The 21388-nt window shown below is 45.0% G+C and overlaps 1 protein-coding gene across 1 annotated transcript in view; it reads left to right on the plus strand.

The window, feature by feature from the left end:
• The first annotated feature begins 869 nt into the window (after nucleotides 1-869).
• LOC119177005 (snake venom 5'-nucleotidase) overlaps nucleotides 870-21388 on the plus strand; it is an 82296-nt gene continuing 61777 nt past the window's right edge. The window contains exons 1-4 of the mRNA XM_037428347.2: nucleotides 870-962; nucleotides 2080-2120; nucleotides 8932-9164; nucleotides 19302-19388. Of these exons, the coding sequence (XP_037284244.1) occupies nucleotides 8990-9164; nucleotides 19302-19388 (262 nt within the window). The 5' untranslated portion in view covers nucleotides 870-962; nucleotides 2080-2120; nucleotides 8932-8989. The remainder of the gene's footprint in view (nucleotides 963-2079; nucleotides 2121-8931; nucleotides 9165-19301; nucleotides 19389-21388) is intronic.

Here is a 21388-nt window from a genome sequence, read left to right on the forward strand (position 1 = left end):
TAGCAGTAGCACCCAGAATATTTTTTAGGGGGGGGGGATGCAGCAGAACAACTAACTTTTGCAATTGTTAGTCGCTGTGAATGCGTGTAAATATTTTGGTATACCCTAAAAAGTTTAATTACGAAAAAATTTCATGGTGTAGGGGGTTCAGGTTCTGTCTCTCTTCCCACTCTACTAACTGCCTCCTAGTTCTGCGTGCGTTCGAAACGGTATTTTTTTTAATCCCACAGCTTTCTGAGCGCAGCTAACTTCATATATCGGCTCAGTTATTCTGTATATTGTAGACGCCTACCAAACGAATAAAGAGTTAAGACAGAAGAAATGATCATAAGACACCCTCTTTCTAAATTATTTTAGATCTCTATGAGGGCTCTTATGCAGCTCGTGTTCAGTAGATTGGCCTGTCATACTTCGAGGAATATGACATATGTGCTGGACATGAATTAAGGATAGGTACGAATAAATCTGAATTAATAAAGCGCGAAGGAGGAGCCGAAACGCATCGTAGACCGTGCACGCGGCTCTTTCAGAACTATTTGACTGCAGCGCCGCTGCTACGGGCAACGCGGAAGGGATCAGGCGGCGAGGCGCGGTCTCGCCACTCAACACTGCTAGTACACTCTAACGTTGCGCCACACTAGAGTGTAGTACACTCTAGCCACACGCCGAAGGAACCTGAGGTTGCCTGACCCCACGGAGGAGCTCCTCCGTGCCTGACCCACTGTTAACCAAAAGCCACAGCACGCCACACACAAAAAAATATACGCTCAGAGAACCAGATTTAACCCTGCAGAAAACACGAAGTGGCAGAAAACTTCAGGTTGCCTGATTTACCATTCTCCAAAAGCCATAGCTTTGTACGGATCCAAGCCAAGTTGGGTCTATTTTCACTGGGTTGAAGCGCACATAAGAAAGAAAACGAAACAAAAACATAATTCTCGGCCGCCTTCCTTGGCAGCTCGGTGAGTGGAAATCAGTGCTGGTCGAAGTATTTGCTGTACAACCCTTTTAAACGGCGCTTTACTACTGAGCATACAAGTTTGATGCCCTCAAGCATGCCTTGAACTCCTTTTCGGGAACCCAGCAATGATATGTCGTTCAATTCGCTCGCGTTAATCGCCACTTATGACAGCCGTCAACACCTATCAGACATTGCACAGTCTAATTCATGTGCCGCATATGCGCCATAGGCGCTACTTGTGGCATTAATTTTAAGTTTAGTTGCAAGCATCAAGTTCTCAGGGGCTAGTCTTAATTTTAGCTTGCCTTATTTGCGTAAGCGAGGCTTTGGCAAGGTCATACCTATGCCGTAACTGTTGGCAGTTGTTCAAACCTCAAGGCCTCCGTTCGCGCAACAAAAGAGTGGAGTTTCTGCGCTGCAGTTCGTTTGGTAAGGTGGTATTCGAGCCAATTCGAGCACCATCCTTGCGGTTATTTGCAGCAACGCGTGCGTTAACAGCTACTGTGTTTTTCTTTCGATCATCCCGTGAGAGCACCTACATATAAGTTGGTTGTTCCCTTGTTTGCAGCGCACTGTGTGTAATGTTGGGATTTATTTATAATTTGCCTGAATAGTTGGCCGTAACGTGAGAAAAAAAAAGGGGGGGGAGCCAAAAGGAAGCAATCGCGGCAACTCTATAGAGATGTTATTTATGAGTCCATATGTGAAAGTGCACGCCCTTCTCATTACAGCGGATATATGTCTTTACCAGTAGTGATATATGTCCATGTTAGAGAACCTGAGAATGTGAGTTAGGAACAAGATATAAGAAAAGCAGGTATAGATTTCACACGCACCAGTGGCGCGGCAACGAGGTTGTTTTCATGCACACACTGCCATCATTAACGTGCTTTCGTAAAATTACCATGAAGTACCAACCCAAGTTCATAAGCTCTTATGTCTGTGACTTTTCTTACAAAATTAACACATTGACTTTCACAATAGTTGGTGATGCACAGCCACATAGATTCACATTTTTGTGATGTACCATTTGAATATGTTAGGTTGCATAAAAAACATAGATTAATGTTGTTGTTGAAGAAACCATAATTATTTACTGCAACATGTTCTATTTACAGCCATGTGCTGCTGGGAAAGCTGCACAGCCTTCGTTTGAAGGGTAAAGAAAAGAACTTCCTCACTCCTGCTGCAGAATAGGTTTTCTTAGTTACTTTTTTGTTTATGCATATAATATTTATTCTTCTTATGTGCCTATGAGGATATTGTGACACCGTGGTATTTTTGTAATAGCTAGTGCAATGTATTCATGTTGTATGGTCCTATAAATGGGTGCAAATTTAAATAAGTTGGCCAATTCATCTTGACAAGAAAGATTATCAGGATAACTTTTGAAGTTATGCATATATTGTCAAGTAATTTAGTTATGGTATACAGTATGCTGAAGTTATTTATTTCTAGATGTGACCAACATTTTAGAAACTAGTATTCTGCTTTTATTTAAATTAATGCATGATTGAATGATGTTAGCTTGCAAAAGACAAGAGCACACTATTCAATATATAGTTAATGTTTTATGGACCAAAACAACAGTTCGCCAATGTGGCACATTTTAGTAGGATGTTCCTAAATGTTTTAGTAGGATGTTCTGTGCCAGTGAACAGTGGGTCAGTTCTGTGCTGGTGAACGAGGAAGACGAAGACGAGCAACCAGGGTAGGATGTTCCTAAATGTTTTAGTAGGATGTTCTGTGCCAGTGAACAGTGGGTCAGTTCTGTGCCGGTGAACGAGGAAGACAAAGACGAGCAACCCGGGCCAGGGGAGAGGTCCTTCTTTGTCTCTGAGATTTAGACAGTCGCGTCTCTTTGTATGTTCCTTCAAGCTCTTAGCGCGTGACAACTGGTGGAGGTGCAGGGTACCCTATGCACCGAACCCCTCCCAGTACAAGAAGCTCCAGCCCCATACCGGTTATTACGCCTGCTCACCGTGCTACCCGCAGGATCCGTGGACTGGACCCTGAGTTTGGGCTTCTCTCAGAGGAGATGACGGCCCCAACTATTTCAGGCAGCGCCATCTTAAGCGGCTCCAACCCAGACGGTATGGAAGGCGCAACGCCATTGCAATATACGCTGTTCAAACCACGAACGCCGAATCCCTTTCATAGTGCTGTTCATGAGAATGTAGAAGATTGGCTAATCCACTATGACTTCGTTGTCGCTCATAACATGTGGGATGACGCAGACAAACTCCGACGTGTCTACTTCAGTTTGAATGACAGGGCACGTGTTTGGTACGAAAACCGGGCAGGTGTGTTCACATTATGGGTGGACTTCAAACGCCGGCTTCTCGAAAGGTATGCAAGTCCCGATCGCCGAGAGCGAGCTGAACGTGAACTCCAGTGCCGTATGCAAATGCCAAATGAAGGCGTAGCAATGCATGTTGAGGACATGACGCGTATTTTCGACGAGCCGACTCTCACATGCCGGAAGAGAAGGTGCGATACCTGATGCGTGGAGTGAAGGAGCAGTTGTTCGGTGGTCTTGTACGCAGCACCCCCAAGACTACGTCAGAGTTTCTTGCTGAAGCCGTCCTGATTGAAAGCACGCTTGGCAACGGACCCACACGTACGAGCAACAAGTGAACTTTGCCTCTGCTACGGACTACATGGGTGATCTTGGGGGCCACGTCGATTTCTTCCGAGAGCTCATACGCTCTGTAATTCGCGAAGAACTGCAGAAGTTATCTGTACCCTCGGCGCCCACTGTCAGTTCTTTGTCCGGCATCGTCCGAGATGAAGTGCAGCAGGCACTACGAGAACCGTCCTGTCAGACAGAGCCGCAGCCCCTAAATGACTTCCCTCGCATGTCGTATGCGCAAACTCTGCTCCAGCCAGCACCACCTTTGGCTCCGCTTCCCACCGCGGCCCCTGCCATGCTTCGGACAGACCAAACTCTGCGCCAACCTGCACCACATTTCACTCCGCCTTATACCACAGCCCCAGCCATGCTTCAGGCAGTCCAAGCGGGCCCGTACCTCAGTGACCGCCGACCGATTCCGCGAAAATCAAACGTGTGGCGGGCCCCCGATCGACGTCCCCTTTGCTATCACTGTGGTGAACCTGGGCACATCTACCAACAGTGCACTTATCGAGAGCTGGGACTTCGTGGTTTTTCGGCCAACTCCCCACCTTCTAGGTTCGGCCAGTGGACTCCGGAAATCGCTGACTATGTTGCTCAGCAGCACGGATCGACATCTCGGCACCACTCACGCTCTCCATCACCACGGCGGTTCACGCCTAATCATCCCAACTATTCTGGCGTGGCGCAGACCTGGTCACCTAGCCCGCGTCGGGAAAACTAGCCTCAGCGACCTTCAGGGGCAAGGCCGCTCAAACTGGTCATGCTCAAGGCCCCCTATCGACGCAGACTGAAGATACCGACGATACATCGACAACGACACCACCGGCTGATTGCGGAAGAGTTTCCTTAGATATTCCTGTTCTGCTAGATGGTCGCGAAGTCAGCGCTTTAGTGGACACTGGTGCGGACTATTTCATAATTAGCGAAAAGCTGGCCGCCCTTCTCAAGAAAGTAACGACACCTTCGAACCGAACGCCAATTCATACAGCTGGCGGGCATATCGTCACGCCACTCGTTATGTGCACGGCAAGACTGCACTGCAAGTCCGCGGTTGTACATTTGTTGCCAGTTTGAGCGTTCTCCGGCAGTGTTCTCGAGACCTGATCATTGGCATGCATTTTCTCAGTGAGCATGGTGCTATAATTGACATTCGACGACGTCTAGTCACTTTCGCGACCACAAACGCCACAACAGCTTACGCCGACTCCAGCCACCCCCTAGTGTCTCTTCGCGTCATCGACGATGCTGTCACGTTACCACCCCGTGCAACTGTTGCGGTTCAGGTGGCGTGGGACGGAGTGATGCACGGTGAAGCAGTCGTGGAAAGCAATCACTCGCTTCTGCTGTCTCAAGGTGTCTGTGTAGCGAGAAGCCTTGTTGACCTTCGTGATGATCACTGCGACACAAACTTCAGCTACGAGTACCGGCACCTTTTTCCTGGAACTGTCATCGCCTACGCCGACCCAGTTGCCGATGTCACAGAGTGTTTTGCTTCCGAGGCCATCGGTACAGCTGAAGCGCCTTTCCGCAGCGTCGACATCAATCCAACGCTTTCTGAAGCGAACAAGCAGCGTTTGAGCGAGCTGTTGCTGGAGTTCCGCACATGCTTTGCACGTTCTTCGAAGATACGTCAAACACCGATAACGAAACACCGATAACGAAACACCGTATTGTCACCTACGACGACGCGCATCCCATACGGCAGCAGCCTTATCGTGTTTCGCCAATCGAACGACACGCGATTCAAACGCAGGTTAAGGAAATGCCTCAGGATGGCGTGATTTTAGCCTTCAAGCAGCCTTTGATCATCACCAGTCGTTCTTGTAAAAAAGAAAGGTGGCACGCTTCGCTTTTGTGTCGACTACAGGAAGTTGAACAATGTCGCAAAAAAAGACGTGTACTCGTTGCCTAGAGTCGATGATTCTCTGGACAAGCTGCGACGCGCAAAGTATTTTTCGTCCGTCGACTTGAAGAGCGGTTATTGGCAAATAGAGGTCGATAAACGTGACCGGGAAAAGACCGCTTTTGTAACGCGGGATGGCCTTTATGAATTCAAAGTGCTCCCTTTCGGCCTCTGTTCCTCTCCAGCTACATTCCAGCAAATGATGGACACCGTCCTGGCAGACCTCAAGTGGAAAAAGCTGTCTCGTCTACCTCGATGATGTCATTGTGTTTTCAGAAACGTTTGACGAGCATCTTCGTCGCCTTCAGAATGTGCTCGAAGCCATTAGATTGGCCGATCTTACACTCAAGCTTGAGAAATGTCATTCCGGCTACGAAGAATTAAAGTTTCTTGGTCACGTTGGTGTGACCAGAAACCAACCGTTGGTGTGACCAAGCGCCGTTGGTGTTCGGCCTGATCCTGACAAAACTGCTGCCGTCACCGCTTTTCCACCTCCGACAAGAAAAAGTCTTCGACGATTTCTGGGTCTGTGCGCGTATTACCGGTGCTTTATTGAAAATTTCTTGAACATTGCGGAGCTACTATTACGCCTCACGCGTGATGACACACCATTTGTCTGGGCTGACAAACAGCAGAGTCTTTCCGGAACTACAGCACCGGCTCTCTTCCCCTCCCGTGCTCGGCCACTTCGATGAAGATGCAGACACTTAAGTACGCACTGATGCCAGAAATATTGGTCTTGGAACTATTTTGGTACAAAGACAAGATGGAATTGAACGGGTAATAGCCTACGCAAGTCGCACACTGTCTCGCGCAGAATCTAACTATTCCACATCAGAGAAAGAATGTCTCGCGGTCATTTGGGCAATTACAAAGTTTAGGCCATATCTCTATGGAAGACCATTTAAAGTGGCTACTGACCATCATGGTTTGTGCTTGTTGACCAATCTACGAGACCCTTCAGGACGATTAGCATGATGGAGTCTGTGCCTACAGGAATTTGATGTCACCATCGTGTACAAGTCAGGCAAAAAGCACGAAGACGCTGACATGCTATCACGAGCACATCTGCAATCCGCCAGTACTAGCGCAGAAGAGGACGGTGCCTTCGTGGCAACTCTCAGCGGACCGGATCTGATGTCTCATCAACGAAATGACGCCGATCTAAGAATGATTATAGATCACTTAGAAGGTGGCACCGCGCCCATTCCTCGTCCGATGTCGCGAACGTTGCCATCATTTTGCCTACGAAATGGCGTCTTATACAAAAGGAACGCCAGTGCTGGTGACAGATCTCATCTTCTCGTCGTGCCTGAAGCCCTCCGCGATGACGTCTTATTAGCTTGCCACGACGAGCCCACATCTGGCCATCTGGGCTACTCGAGAACTATGGATCGGGTGCGACAACTCTACTACTGGCCTAAAATGTCTGCCTGTGTCAAACGCTACGTGAAGGGATGCCTGAATGCCAGCGTTGCAAGACACCACATTTAAAGCCTGCAGGCCATCTACAACCGATCGATCCACCACGTACACCGTTTGAACAAGTGGGGATGGACCTCCTAGGCCCGTTTCCTTTGTCTTCTTCTGGCAACAAATGGATTATTGTCGCAACCGACTACTTGACGCGTTACGCTGAGACGAAGGCATTGCCCCAAGGGACCGCATCTGAAGTTGCCAATTTTTTTATGCATCAAATTGTGCTACAGCATGGCGCCCCGTCATATGTCATCACTGATCGAGGGACATCATTCACAGCGAAACTCTTGGATGATCTCTTCAGGTTGAGAGACATAATCCATCGAAATACCGCTGCGTATCACCCTCAGAGTAGTGGTTTAACAGAAAGGCTAAACAAAACGCTAGCCGACATGATCTCTATGTACGTGGATGTGCAGCACAAAACGTGGGGCGACATCCTGCCGTACGTAACATTTGCGTATAACACTGCAACGCAGGTAACTACACGCTTCATGCCATTCCGGCTCGTTTATGGTCGAGATGTTAGAACTATGCTAGGCGCCATGATTCCGTATGAGGACATCGACAAGCTCGACCAATTAGCCCCCGACATCAATGAGTGCATTCAGCGCGCTGAGGAAGCACGTCAATTGGCCCGTGTGCACATCCGAACTCAACAGTACGCAGATGCACGGTGGTACAACATCCACTATAGACAAGTTAATTATGAACCTGGTGACCAAGTTTGGGTTTGGACACCCATTAGGCGGCGAGGTCTCAGTGAGAAACTCTTGAGAAAGTACTTTGGACCTTACAAAGCACTCAGACGTGTGAGCGACGTAAACTACGAAGTGGCTCCAGACGGAGGCTCACCATCACCCCAGCGCAGGTTACCACGCCCAGAGGCTGTACATGTAGTCCGCCTAAAACCATACTTTACGCGGTGATGCGAATTTTCTTCTTGTGCCAGTGAACTCTTCATGTGAACAGTGAATGCCGTTTATTTCCGATTGCCGGGCCCAGGACGCATTTTCTCTCGTGCACTAATTTGTTTAATGTTTCTTTATGTTGCCTACTTCGACCCACTGCTGTGCACACTTTTGTTTGAGCATCGGGTCGATGCTCTCTTGGGAGGAGGAGTAATGCCACCTGGTGTTCTGTGCCAGTGAACAGTGGGTCAGTTCTGTGCCGGTGAATGAGGAAGACGAAGATGAGCAACCCATGCCAGCGGAGACATCCTTCTTTGTCTCTGAGATTTAGACAGTCGCGTCCCTTTGTATGTTCATTCGAGCTCTTAGCGTGTGACAATATTCGTTACCTGTGGTGTCCTGAACATGCAATGAAATACTAGTGCACAAAAAAATTTTGCAATCAGCCTCCTACCCAAGGCAGGCAATCAGGTCTGAATTGAAACAACAGAGCAATAAGCAGTGAAAAGTATGCCAACCTTCAACTATGCGTGTAAGTGTCTGTCGCCATTGAATGACATGACAAACACCTCATTATGATGTTATCATACGTGCTATGGGGTTACTTGGATTTGCTGCTGCTTTTCAAAAAAAGTATTTTCACTGCTTTTAAAGTTTGTGTTATAAAATCAGACTCGCCAATCAGGAGCTATAACCAACCTCTGAAAAAGGTTATTTTCTTTTTGCCTTTAGTTTACTACTAGTGGGTACAATTATCACTTGAGGTATTTATGATGTGCACTTAAATCTAAGTACACAAACATTAGTGTGTTTGCTGCTATTTAAATGTAATAGCCCCCATTGCTAGAATACAAGCCACAGTCTTGAGTCCAATTACACAATGCCATAGCCACTTAGCTACCAAGGGTAAGGTTGCTAGTGCAGTGCATCGTGTCTTAATATCTCTAAATCATTAGCTGAAGAACATCTAATTATCACAAGGCTAAAGTAACAAAAAGTCATAGTTTGCTTAGTTGTGGCTTTATGCTTCATTTTTGACCAGGTGGTGGTGATGTCTGGCTGGTGCTAGCTGCTCAAGCAGCTGGATACACAGACATACAATGCCAGAAGAAGGTGAAGTGGTCACTGTGCTGCACTTCAATGACTGCTACAATGTGGAGGAGCAGCATGGTGAACCAGTTGGTGGGGCCACCCGCTTTTGTACTGCCCTCAAAAGCTTTGCTAGCCTGAACCCATTGATCCTGTTCAGTGGTGATGTGCTGGCTCCGTCCATCAGTGAGTAAACTTTGGAAAACCCACTAGACCAAACGAGAATAACTTTTTTTAATGTAGGGTCTCATGAAGTGAGGTAGACTGCAGAAAAGGTAAGCATATAAAAATAAACAAAATATAAAAAAAAACCTTGTAACAGTGCCTGAAGTGGACCATTTAGGAAAATTTTAATGCTTCTCGTGCCACTTGGACACTAAGTGCGTATGTGAAATGTACTGCATGTAGGCTTGTGCGAATGTTGAAATGCTTTGAATATATGAACAAATATTGCAGTATTCATATTTGCTTCGATGCAAACACATATTGTAGAAATGTTGAGCTATTCGAAGTGAACAAATGTATATTTATCCACATGTAACTTCTTGTAAAGATGGTTTTGCTGCAGTGAAGAGGTGCTAAGCCGTGAAACCACCTTTTAAATTTACACTGTTCTTCTTTATAAAAGAGAACACGCAATCACGTGACCTGCTCTCTACAACGGCTGCCTACAGCATCTTGCAGCGCTTGTCTAGTGGCCATAATTCATTGTTTTGTTTGCCGATAGATGACACCAAAAGCCAAAGTCTTTTTTTTTTTGCTGTCGGTTGATGATGGTCCTGCAGGCAGCCTTTGTAGAGCACAGGCCACGTGCTCATGTGTTACCTTTCATAAAGCACCAGCAGTGTACAATAATTCGCATGTGATTTTTTATAAAGGTGGCCCTGCCATGTCACTCAGCTGCTGAACCGCAGGTCACGGGATCGAATCCCGGCTGCGGAGGCTGCATTTTCGATAGAGGCAAAAATGCTGTAGGCCCATGTGCTCAGATTTGGGGGCATGTTAAAGAACCACGGGTGGTAAAAATTTCTGGAGCCTTTCACTACGGCATCTCTCATAATCTACGGCGTCTCTCATGGTGGTTATGGGATGCTATACCCCAATAATAATAATAATAATAATAATAATAATAATAATAATAATAATAATAATAATAATAATAATAATAATAATAATAATGTTATTGTTATTGTAAAGGTGGTTTCACTAGAGTGAATTGATGCTAAGCCATAAAAACATATTACAAGGAGAAATTCGTTCTGCTGATAATTTTATTAAATGAACTATTACTGTCACATCAATTCATCATTTTTTCTTTTAGTTTAAAAGCTTTATACACTGGCTTATATGCTCTAAGTATAGTGAATTTTAAAACGTGAAATATTTGACAGGTTATCACTTGCATTCTACCAAATGTCAAATCCTGCTACTATTCAATGTTGTCTCCACCTACTAAGAACCACAAAAATGGCATTTGCATAAGCCTGGTTTCAATTTAGAAAAAAATATTGTGCAGGTTAGTTGGGTCATGACAAATATGCACATTTTTCTTTACAATATGTGATATTGTAAAGGCCTAAGATTGAAAGGAGGAGTAAGGTTTCTCAACTAGAAGATTCTCCATTCTTTTTTCAATGGTAAATTTTTCGTAGATCTCAGACCTTACATAACCCTTTCTGAGACTAGGAAAACTCATCATTCTCACTCCCTCACACACTCTCCTTATCTTGCCAGAACTGAACTCTTTAAGTACTATTCTTTCTTTCCCCGAACTATTGAAGAGTGGAGCCTAATACCTTTTTATCATCTGGACTCGCCCTAATCAATACAGGACTACATCCTCACTGTTTCCAATTCCTTTTTGATTTAGAGTTGTTTGTTAGCCATTTTCGTTGATCTTCAATTGTGCATTATACGTTTATTTATTTTTACCTTGCCATTCCTGCTTATGCCACATGGCTTGCAGTATGTTTTAAATTTTTAAAAATACTATTCGAATTCAATTTGAGACCAAAATCACTATTCACTTCGAATTCGCTTCGAACCTAAAATTTGCTATTCGCACAAGCCTAATATGTTATTGTGTGGCCTTTGGACTATGTAATATATAAGGCCAAACACCGCATATTCATAGGAAGAGCTGTTTGTAGGCACCCACCTTCGCCAAATATGCCTTTGAATTGAGCCTACCCTAGCTGCCAGCTTCACAAATGGTCTCGGTGAGACAATTGAGTGAGGCAGGCTATGACCTAGTGTAATAATATAGAAGTGACCGATTGTTTGTGACATCAATCTCGATTCATTAGAGTTTTGCTATGGGGTAGGTCCCTCACTGCTTAAGTCTGTGATAATGCAGATATTTTGGAGTATGTTTGAACTCTGTCTTAGTAAAATTAAGTGTACTGCCTTCTCTTAAAAGGTGTTGAATTGGTGTGAAAATTTTGTCTCTGGTGTGAAATTCTGGTGTGAAAATTCTGAAAATTTTGTTAAGAAAGAACTGATGGAAGAAAATTAAGGGCTCATTTTTTTTCTTTAGACACTACCTTAAGAGCAACGAAAAGCCACTGAAGTCAAGGAATGTATTGGGGATACCATTTGAATTTATTAGGATATAAATGCGAGGAAATAGATGTAGACAAAAAAACAACTTTCCGCTGGGCGGGACCAAACCTGCAACCTTCGGATCATGCGTTCAACATTCGATCATTAAGCTATTGTGATGGTCGTCCTTCTGTCTACTTTACCGGGTATATCTGTGCACATAAAATGTTAGTTGGCGCCATTCGTAGCCATAACAGCAAGTGTTGAACACTCTTATTGCCTGCTCTTTTTTCTTCATATTTGTATCATAGTTAATACAAGTAAAGTCTCCTATACTTTCCTTAGCTTCATAGTCTGTTGGTTGTCATTAAGGTAGAGTCAAGCAAGGAGGGTATATCTGCAATATATTTTTTTTTCATACCTGTGTCACACGGGCATTTTTAATCGCAATCGGCGCCGATCAGGATGAACAACCATCTGGGTTAGGTGCTGCAACACGATCATTGTTAAGAGTGATCAGGCCCAATGGGGATGAAGACTATTGCGATCCCCGCATCGGAATCGGCCGAGAGATCGTGATTTCGCTGTCGTCTGCGTCGCCTGGCTGAGCTTGTTAAAAGCACAATAAACAAAAAGAAATGGAACATAGTTCAATAAAACATATTAAAAAAGCTACATTCTTATTTATGAAAGAAATTGTAAACTGTTTAAATGCGAACAATATCTGAAATATCGCATACTTCAAGATTCGTATTGACCGCATGTAGTTATGGGAGAAGCAGGCGATAAGCAGACAACCGTTGTCTTGCGCACCTAGTTCAACTCTCGCATCGTCGGAGCAGTTGTAGCACCTCAAAGCGAATCGATTACTGTATGAGCGTAGCCAGCTTTTCGACTGCGTCACAGCATACGCGTACTTTGTGGTTGAATGGAAAGACCTTTACAGTAATTGACCGCTGGCGGGGGTGACTGGGAGACTTGAGGTGTCAGAAATGAAACTCTGGCATGTACAGTGAGCTTGCCGTTTCGCTGCGACTCGACGGCTACAAGTGGGTGCTGTCATAAATAAAAGTAAAGATTAAGAATCTCGCACAGCAATACAGACAGTTAAGTTAAAGGAAAACTCTGATTTATGAAATTACATTTAAAGTGGCATGCAAAATTTTTGACGTTCTAGTGATTCCTGCACAAATAACCTTGCTAATAAAAGGCTCTATAGAAATATCGAAAGCCGAGTTTTGTCAATGACATGTATGAATGGATGGATGTGGCTGTACCCTTTAGATCGGGCGGCTGCTAACGCCACCCAGCCGTAATACTTAGTGAACTAACCACTAGATTTATCTTTTTTTTTCCTTTAAATAGTGAGGTTGAGGATTCGTACTTTGCAGTGGAGAGTTTAATTTTCACTCGTGCCTTGACTTTAGCCACCAATCAGATAACCTCGTTCCAGTTAATTCTACCCGCTTAAAGTATATTTTGCCCTCTCTATCCCTAAACCCCAGTGCTTTGAAAAACTCTGCGCCATCATCCTGAATTATAGGGTGAAGCCCTTTACAGAACATTATCAAGTGTTCGGCAGTTTCTTTTTCCTCTCCACACGCACTGCATACTGTGTCTACCCCTTCGTATTTGGCCAGATATGTCTTGGTTCGCAGTACTCCCGTCGTGGCCTCAAACGGTAGAGAACTACCTTGAGTATTATCATGGATCTTTTCCATGGCACTTTACTGCTTAAAAGTTCGATAGATCTCTAGTGCGGACTTCTTTATCATGCCAATTCTCCACATATCAGTCTCCGTTTCCTTCATTTTCTTCTTCACCGATAGTTCTTTTTGATTTGGCCACCTGCTGTTTTCTAAGTATTCTGCTGTTTTCTAAGCCCAGGAACCATGACCCCTTTCTATATTCCTCTTACAACATCATACCTATTGTAATTCCACAGTGCCCTATTTTTCATCACTGCTGCATTCCTGTTACCTTTAGTCGTCACGTATATTTCGTGTTCCCTTTGGTACTTGGTCCCATTGCTTATCCATACGCCCAGATATTTGTATTTATCTGTTATCTCTAGCATGACCTCCTGTATTCGAAGCTTACTATCTTCATTATCATTAAAAATCATGACAGCTGATTTTTCCTTACTGAATCTAAAATCTAGCCTATCTCCTTCATTACCGCAGATGTCCATCAATCTCTGCAAATCTTCCTTGTTGTTGGCCATTACCACTATATCATCTGGGTACATTAATGCTGGTAATGCCTGATCAATGAGTTTTCCTTGTTTGACTAAAGAGAGGTTGAAGCCAAGTCCACTTCCCTCTAATTTGGCCTCTAATACTTGTAAGTACATCATGAATAATAAAGGGGACAGGGGGCACCCCTGCCTAAGCCCCCGTTTCACCTCTGCAGGCTTGGATACCTGTTTTTCCCACTTTATAACTACCTTGTTAACTTTATTGATACCCTTTAAAAGATTAGTGACTAATGTTCCACGCCTAGGTTGTCCAGTATTCCCCACAATTCCTCTTGAACCACGCTATCGTACGCTCCCTTGATATCCAAAAATGCTAGCCACAGGGGCCTGTGTTCTTTTTCTGCTATTTCGATGCACTGCGTCAGTGAGAACAGATTGTCTTCCAACCTCCTGTGTTTCCGAAACCCATTCTGCAGTTCCCCCAGCATCCCTCATCCTCTATCCATGCCTGCAGTCTTTCTTTTATAATCTGCATCGCCAACCTGTAGACCACTGATGTCACTGTTATAGGACGATAGTTGCTTATGTCAGCTTTGTTTCCCTTTCCTTTGTAGATCATGCTCATCCTGCTAAGCTCTCATTCATCGGGGACTTCACCATCGATTATTGTTCTGCATACTGCCTCTCTCAAAGTCTGTTTAGACTTCGGACCCAATGTCTTTATCAGCATAATTGGAATGCCATCGGGGCCTGTTGATGTACTACTTGGAACCTTCTTCTCAGCCCTTTCCCACTCTCGTTGTGAAAATGGAGCCATTGCACCACAAGAACCATCCTCGTCTATTCTGGTGCATAAGGCACTTCTTTGTTGAAATTTTTCTGTCACCCTTGTTCTTATATATTCAATAGCTTCGTCCCCTTCTAGCCTGGCACCTTGGGCTGTAGTTATAAAACTCTGCTCTAGACTTGATTCATTTCTTAGGGAGTTTAGATGGTTCCAAAATTTCGCAGCTGTCTTTCTGTCCTTTTTATGTACTTCTGCCAGCCACTGAGAACCCTTTCTTCTAATCTTTTCATTGATCAGGAGGCATGCTTTTCTTCTAGAGCTTAGAAAGGTGTCCCATTTTCTTTCAACATCGTCTATTGGTTCACTTCGCCGCTTAGCATGTCTGTGTTCCCTAGAGGCTTCCTGACGTTTTGCTATGACTCTCTTGACTTCCTCATCCCATCAACTCTTGGGCTTGTGTCTTCTTTTCTGGGGTGACTTGTCACGTGCCTTAGCAAGCTCTAGCTCAAACAGTCTGATTAGATTTGTGTATGTCCACACTGTTTTATTATCCCCAGTGATTACTTTCCCAATTTGTTTAGTAGCAATTTCTATTTGCCTTTCTGAATGAAAATTTTCCTGTAGTTGCTCATCTTGTCTCCTTCCCACTTTCACTGCTCTTCAAAAACTTAGCTTGATAGGTTTGTGATCACTACCCAGACTTCTGGAGCCACCTTCGTCTATGTGCATTCCCCTGAGCTTATCATACATCCTATGTGACATCAGCACGTAATCTATCATGGACTACAGCCTTCCTACCTCCCATGTTATTGGCCCTTCACACTTCTCGGTACTGTTGCAAATGATCAAATCATGCCTTTCACACATATCCATGATCATTTTGCCTGTCGTGTCGGTATACTCATCTATATCTTCTATGTGCGCATTTATATCTCCTAGTATAATTATCTCGCACTCTCCTCCTAATTCCTCAATGTCCTTTATATACACTCCATCATTGCCTGGTTTTCCTCTCTGGCCTTTGCTCCTGTCCACAAGTACACCAAACCAAGGAGTCTCATCTGCCCAGCTACTTTCCCTCTTAACCATAAATGTTCCATGCATCCCTGCTTGACTCTTTGCCAACCCATGCTCTTATGTATAAATGCACCAATTCCATCCCTCTTTTTGCTGCCTTCTGTTTTATTGCAATATTCCCATACATAGTCCGGATTGCAGGGTGGTTGCTCCATGTCCCGAAGATGTGTTTCCACAACCCCATATATCATCAGCTCCTCCTGCCTCAACTGCTCGTCTATCTCTTCCCACTTTAACTTATTCCTGCCACCCTGCACGTTAATATAGCCTACCTCTGTCTTAACTCGGCCCTTGTGCTTACGCCGATTTCTTCTCCCACGGACTTCGTGTGGCTCGAATATTTGTGCCCCTTTAGGTCTGTCTTTGGCTAAACTGTTGGCCTCAGGGCTTTAGGTCCCCCTAATAAAGCTATGGCATGGCGACCCATTCTGTTACTGACGCTCCTGCCCGTCGCACCACTGTAGTGAATGCCATCCTGTGCAAAGGGGTGAGCGCTGGGCTCGTACACGTCTTGGTTAACTTCCATTACGCTGTATCCGAGTTGCCGGCTCAAACCCTTGATCACACAATTGGCCTCCACTACCCTCTTTTCAATCCCACGAGGCTGCCCCCAGACATCTGGGGCTGTGCATATGGTCACATGCACACTCCCAGAGGCTTCTCGGAGCTTACGCATCCCATCCTCTAACTTTCCTGGAAGGTTCTGATCCTTGCCCTTCAACACATCATTGAGCCCAGCATGAATAATGACTAGGTTTTCGCCCTCCATGCTGTTTTATTTTTATTTTTTTTATTTACAAATACTGCTGTCCCATGCCTGGGACATTGCAGGAGTGGGTACAGAAAAAGTTTTCTACAACCTCCTGAGCTTTGGCCAGTGCATCCACCATGCTCTTCCCTGACTGTGCCTCCACCCTGACTCTCCCATCTTCCTTCACTGTCTTAAAGACGCCATCCCTAACCCTGGCCACGTTTATTGGAGCGTAAAAGAGTCCCCCACCACCAGGACCCTTTTACGCTCCAATATTTGGCTTCCTGTTTGTGATGGCGCCCCTGTTTGCTTCACCTGTTTCTCTCTCTGCCGTCTGTCCTGTGTTTCTGCCGTGCTTGAAGACTGCCGCGCCACCGAGCTGTATGTTCTCGAATCCTCCGTGCTGTGGCCAGACACTGCGGCCCCCTGACCTCCTTTCTCCCCTGTTCTTTTCCGCCTGTCGCCTTCTCCGCTACCCACGCCTTCCGTCTGACACCGCTCGGGGCCGGGGCAAAGCGCCATTAGCTTCTTTACCCACTGATCGAGCTCGGTCCTCCCTTCCCGTTCTTTTCGAAGGTCGCCCTTCATTTGCTCTAATAGGCTGGCGGTAGCCTCCCCCCACTCACGCAACACTCTGAGCTGTTTTTGGAGTTCTATCCTATGCTGCCGTTCCGCCCTAAGCTCCCCCTGAAGCCCCTCGATGCTAGCCTCCATGCGCTGCACGGCCGCCTTCAGTGCTTCGCACAGCCTGCACATGAAGCTCGCCTTCTGCGCATCGGCCAAACTCGTGAATGCTGTCTCATCTAAGTAGCACCAGCGCTTGCATTCTTCGCACTGCACCAGCTCACTCTCGCTCGTGGTTTTCCTAGCCTCCTTAGCCATCGCCCGCCCGACCATCGGACCCAGCGCCCGACAGCCCTACGTTCAACCCTAATGCCGCTATCCAGCCGCCTCCGTTAACTCTCCCGCCTCAACAACTGTTTGAAGCTGCCGCCTACATTGCACACATACGTGTTCAGTTTCGCTAGTAGCCTCTCACTAGGTCCCCTTCGTGTTCGGCTCTAGCTCTTCAACAACTAACCGGGCGCCCCGACCTTCTTCAAAACAGCCGCCTAGTCCGTTCACGTGGTCAACGTCACTACAACGTTGCCCGTGTCCCACACCTACAGTACTCGCAACGCTAATGATTGATTAGGAGAGAAAAAATAATAATGGTGTTCACAAACACAAAGAAATGAAAAGAAACTTATCTCTCGTTGCTCGCTGCTTCTGCACCAACCGACTCTGGACAACCTTGCACGACCTTGAATCCGCCGAACAGGCAGAGCGCACGAAAATACGTCTGCACAGCTCGGAAGTAGGGCGAGAAGTCTATGTTTTACGACATGCAAGCGCCACCTGGTGCATTTAATCTGACCTAAGCTAGAATCGGGTCAGCATGGGCCGTGTAGCAGCGATCGTAAAGTTCATCGCGATCGAGAAAACTCATCCGGATCGCCCTGGTTGCGATTAAAAGTGCCTGTTTGACACCGGTATACTCATGTAATAGCTACGTCATTTAGTATTGCGACCCAACTCAGGTAATTTTTTTATTGGAATGAAATGTGCTTGCATCAGGAAAAATTAAAGTCTTAAGTAACTTGCGGCATGAAAGAAAAGATTGCTCTCAAGGTTACCTTGAAGTGCCAGCTCATTTTTTGTGTCAATAGCTTTTTTTTTTGTTAACAAGTCTCGTGAAACTGTAGACGGATACATCCCGGCTGCGGCGGCTGCATTTCCGATGGAGGCGGAAATGACGAGGCCCGTGTGCTCAGATTTGGGTGCACGTTAAAGAACCCCAGGTGGTCAAAATTTCCGGAGCCCTCCACTACGGCGTCTCTCATAATCATATGGTGGTTTTGGGATGTTAAACCCCACAAATCAATCAATCAATCTGTAGACGGATACTAGCATCCATAGTTTTAGAGCTAATGTATTAGCTCTAAGAAGATTTTATACTGCTAACATAAACCTTTGAAAGCCCCATAGTGAAGCAGTGATTAATTTTAGAAGCACTGTTAGCCAAAGCAAGTGATGATAATTTATGTGGAAAAAGGGTTTCAATATTTGGGGTGCTTTTTGTATGGTTTAGTGAAATTAAGGGAAGGACTTATTCAAGGCTTCACATAGTATGTCATGGGAAAAGGAAAATAATTTTACACCATTATGACCACATGTAAATATGTCTTCATTTCCTGCAGAAAAGCTATTGTTGTGAAGGTACTCGTGTACTGTATGCATGCTCCAGTATCTAACAGGAAGGCTTTGTTAAGGAAATGTAGTGATTATTTGAGATCGTCTCTGTGCTTTGTCGCATATGAGTAAGCACAGCATTACCTGCTTTTCAATCATCCAGCTATTTTGAAGTTTGAAGGCTGCAGGGTTTGTGAAACTTTGAAAATCTGGTTTTTTATTTTGTGGTAGCTAGTGTGGTTGGCAGTCCCCATGTAGTTTTTAGAAGGCTGCATGAATGTCACCTACAACTTCTTGCTAGGCTGAAAAAGAACATAATGATAAAGTTTGTTTGGTGGAGATTTGTAGAGCACAGATTCAAAATCTACATAAGGTAGTTTGCCTTATCAAGTTCACTATCTCTGGGTTGTTTGGATTTGGCAAATGTGTGGAGATTATCTTTATGACTGCTTCAGAACTTATGTAGGAAGTAATCTTCATGTTTACCTCCCTTGAACTTTAAAAAATCTCAATTTCTTAGTTTTCTGCTTTGAAACTCTAGAAAAATGTATTATTTATCCAGTGTTCATTTAACACAGAAGTCAACTGGTGTACAATATACAGTTTTGTTATATATTTGTACACTTGGTGCAACCAGGTACTAGAAAAAAGAGAAAAAGCATACAGTATCAAGCATTAAGTTGTGAGCCCTCTGACATTGGAGACTCATAGGCATGCAGTGTTTGCTTTCACTTGCAGTGAGCACATTCACCAAAGGCGAGCAGATGGTACCCGTCCTAAATTGTTGCAAGGTTGACTGCGCCGTCTATGGAAATCATGATTTTGGTAAGTCTCCCAAAGCACCCTGCAGACGTGACCTGCGGATCAAATGTAAATGTTAAACATATCAATAAAAATCTCAGTGACACTTGATGCATTTAGATCTAGTTAGGGAATTCCCAGAATTCAAATTTGCATTGCTCATTGAACATGAATGCTCACTTACTACTGTGATAGGAGGTAAACTGAGTAAACTGATGTGCGTTTATATCTTACAAAAAAAAAAAGAAGCACTAAAGAAAGGGGAGGGCTAAGATGCTGAGGAAGTTTCAAAACAGATGCTGACCTTCAAAGAGGATAATTATTATAAGAAAAAAAAAGAATAATAATTGCAATAGGGTTCAGTGCTGAAAGTTTTTTACAGCCATCGCTATAGTGTTCTTTCCCTTCCAATGTACAATATTCTTTGTTTATTTTTTGGTAAAGTTTATTTTATGCTATTTTTCTGCAACCCCCTTCCCCCTACTCGGTGCTCTTCTGGGGTGCGTAGGCTGATACATATAAGTGATTTTGCCCTCACCATTCTGTTTAATGCTGTGAGTATCTTACATGTACTTATGACTGTGGGCAATTTTTCGTTGTTGTACATATCCGTGTTGCACCCATTTACTTCTCTCTTGTGAAAATTTCTGTGTTCAATAATTATGGAAAATGATTGCTGTTTAGCTTAGTCAGGTATGTAGAAAATGGAAGGAAGAATAGGCATTTTGTGATCCATTAGTTTTGTCTCCAAGTGCCATGAGGATTTTAAGAATCTTAGAGTATTCTGGGACATGTTGGAGTGCTCTAGATTGATTTTGACTGCCTGTACTTCAGAGGGACCCTGCAACACTTTTTGAGCACGTTCAAAAAGTGCTGCTGATCTGTAGTCGAGGCTTCCAAGAACACACGAGCCAAACATGATAGTACGGGGCCTGGAATTTACAATGAATTCTCAAAGTCAGCTGAACATCGCTTTCTCTTGTCTCAACAAATGATCCTACAGGCTTAAAAATCAATGCAGGCAAACTATCAGCCATTGGCTGATTTGAGCATGACGCGCTCTGTCGTTAATGGTCCGACCTTGACTTGTGCACGCATGCGCGCAATCACACTGAAAAGCCATGCATGCAAAGAAAAAAAAAGAAAAAATGCTCACGGTCACAAGGCATGCGTGACGTAATTTCTTTGCCCAAGCCATCCGTCCTCTGCTTAGCTTCCTGTGCTTTGGTTGGGGTGAGAGAATGTAATTTCAGCGTGCGACAAAGCTGCAACTTTGCTCGTATGATACGGATTCTAAAATTTTTGCGTCAGTGAATTAGTAAGGAAATAATCTCCTTTAGTGAATTTATTCCATGGCTATTTATAAAAGTGTTGCTGGGCCCCTTTAATGTGCATCTGCATCCAAAAGCTTTCGCATTCTGCCTTCATCGTAAAGTGGATTTTATGGTATGGATTCAAACATGCAATCTTGAACCACTGAGCCACTGCAGTTAGTAAAAGCAGTAAAAAGAAGGTAACTTGAAATGTATGTTTTTTTCTGTGGGTGTGTGTGTATGGGCGTGTGTGTGTGTAAGCTTTACAGCTTGTGGTGTACACGTATCCCGAAGGAGTACGGCCACCAGCGTGGGTCCGGTCTTAGCGAGCCGCAGGGCACGCGTTAACCGTCGCCGTGGCGGGAAACACGATACTGCTCGAGTCGCAACACTTTATTGTGGCAACACCAAACGCAGTACAGCCCGTTGCAAAAAGGCGCGGCGGGAAAGCAAGTAGGCTTATCCACGCCATGGGCACAAAGTACTACACAAGGGGTGCCACGAGCACGTCTCCGCGGTAAAGGTGATCCACGGAGACACCGGAACAAAGGCCCGGTTGCTCGAGCGAGGGCAAAGGCGCTCGCGTTGGTTTCGAAGGGAGACGGGTCGGCGTAGCGAGGCCACGCACTAGGACACCGTACCACCCTTCGGCCGTGCGTACGCAGCGGGGCAACAGCGGGTGAGCGTTCGCCTTGGGCGCGAGGCGCCGTC

The sequence above is a fragment of the Rhipicephalus microplus genome, chromosome X (assembly GCF_043290135.1).
Source record: "Rhipicephalus microplus isolate Deutch F79 chromosome X, USDA_Rmic, whole genome shotgun sequence".
In the NCBI taxonomy this organism is placed as follows: domain Eukaryota; kingdom Metazoa; phylum Arthropoda; class Arachnida; order Ixodida; family Ixodidae; genus Rhipicephalus; species Rhipicephalus microplus.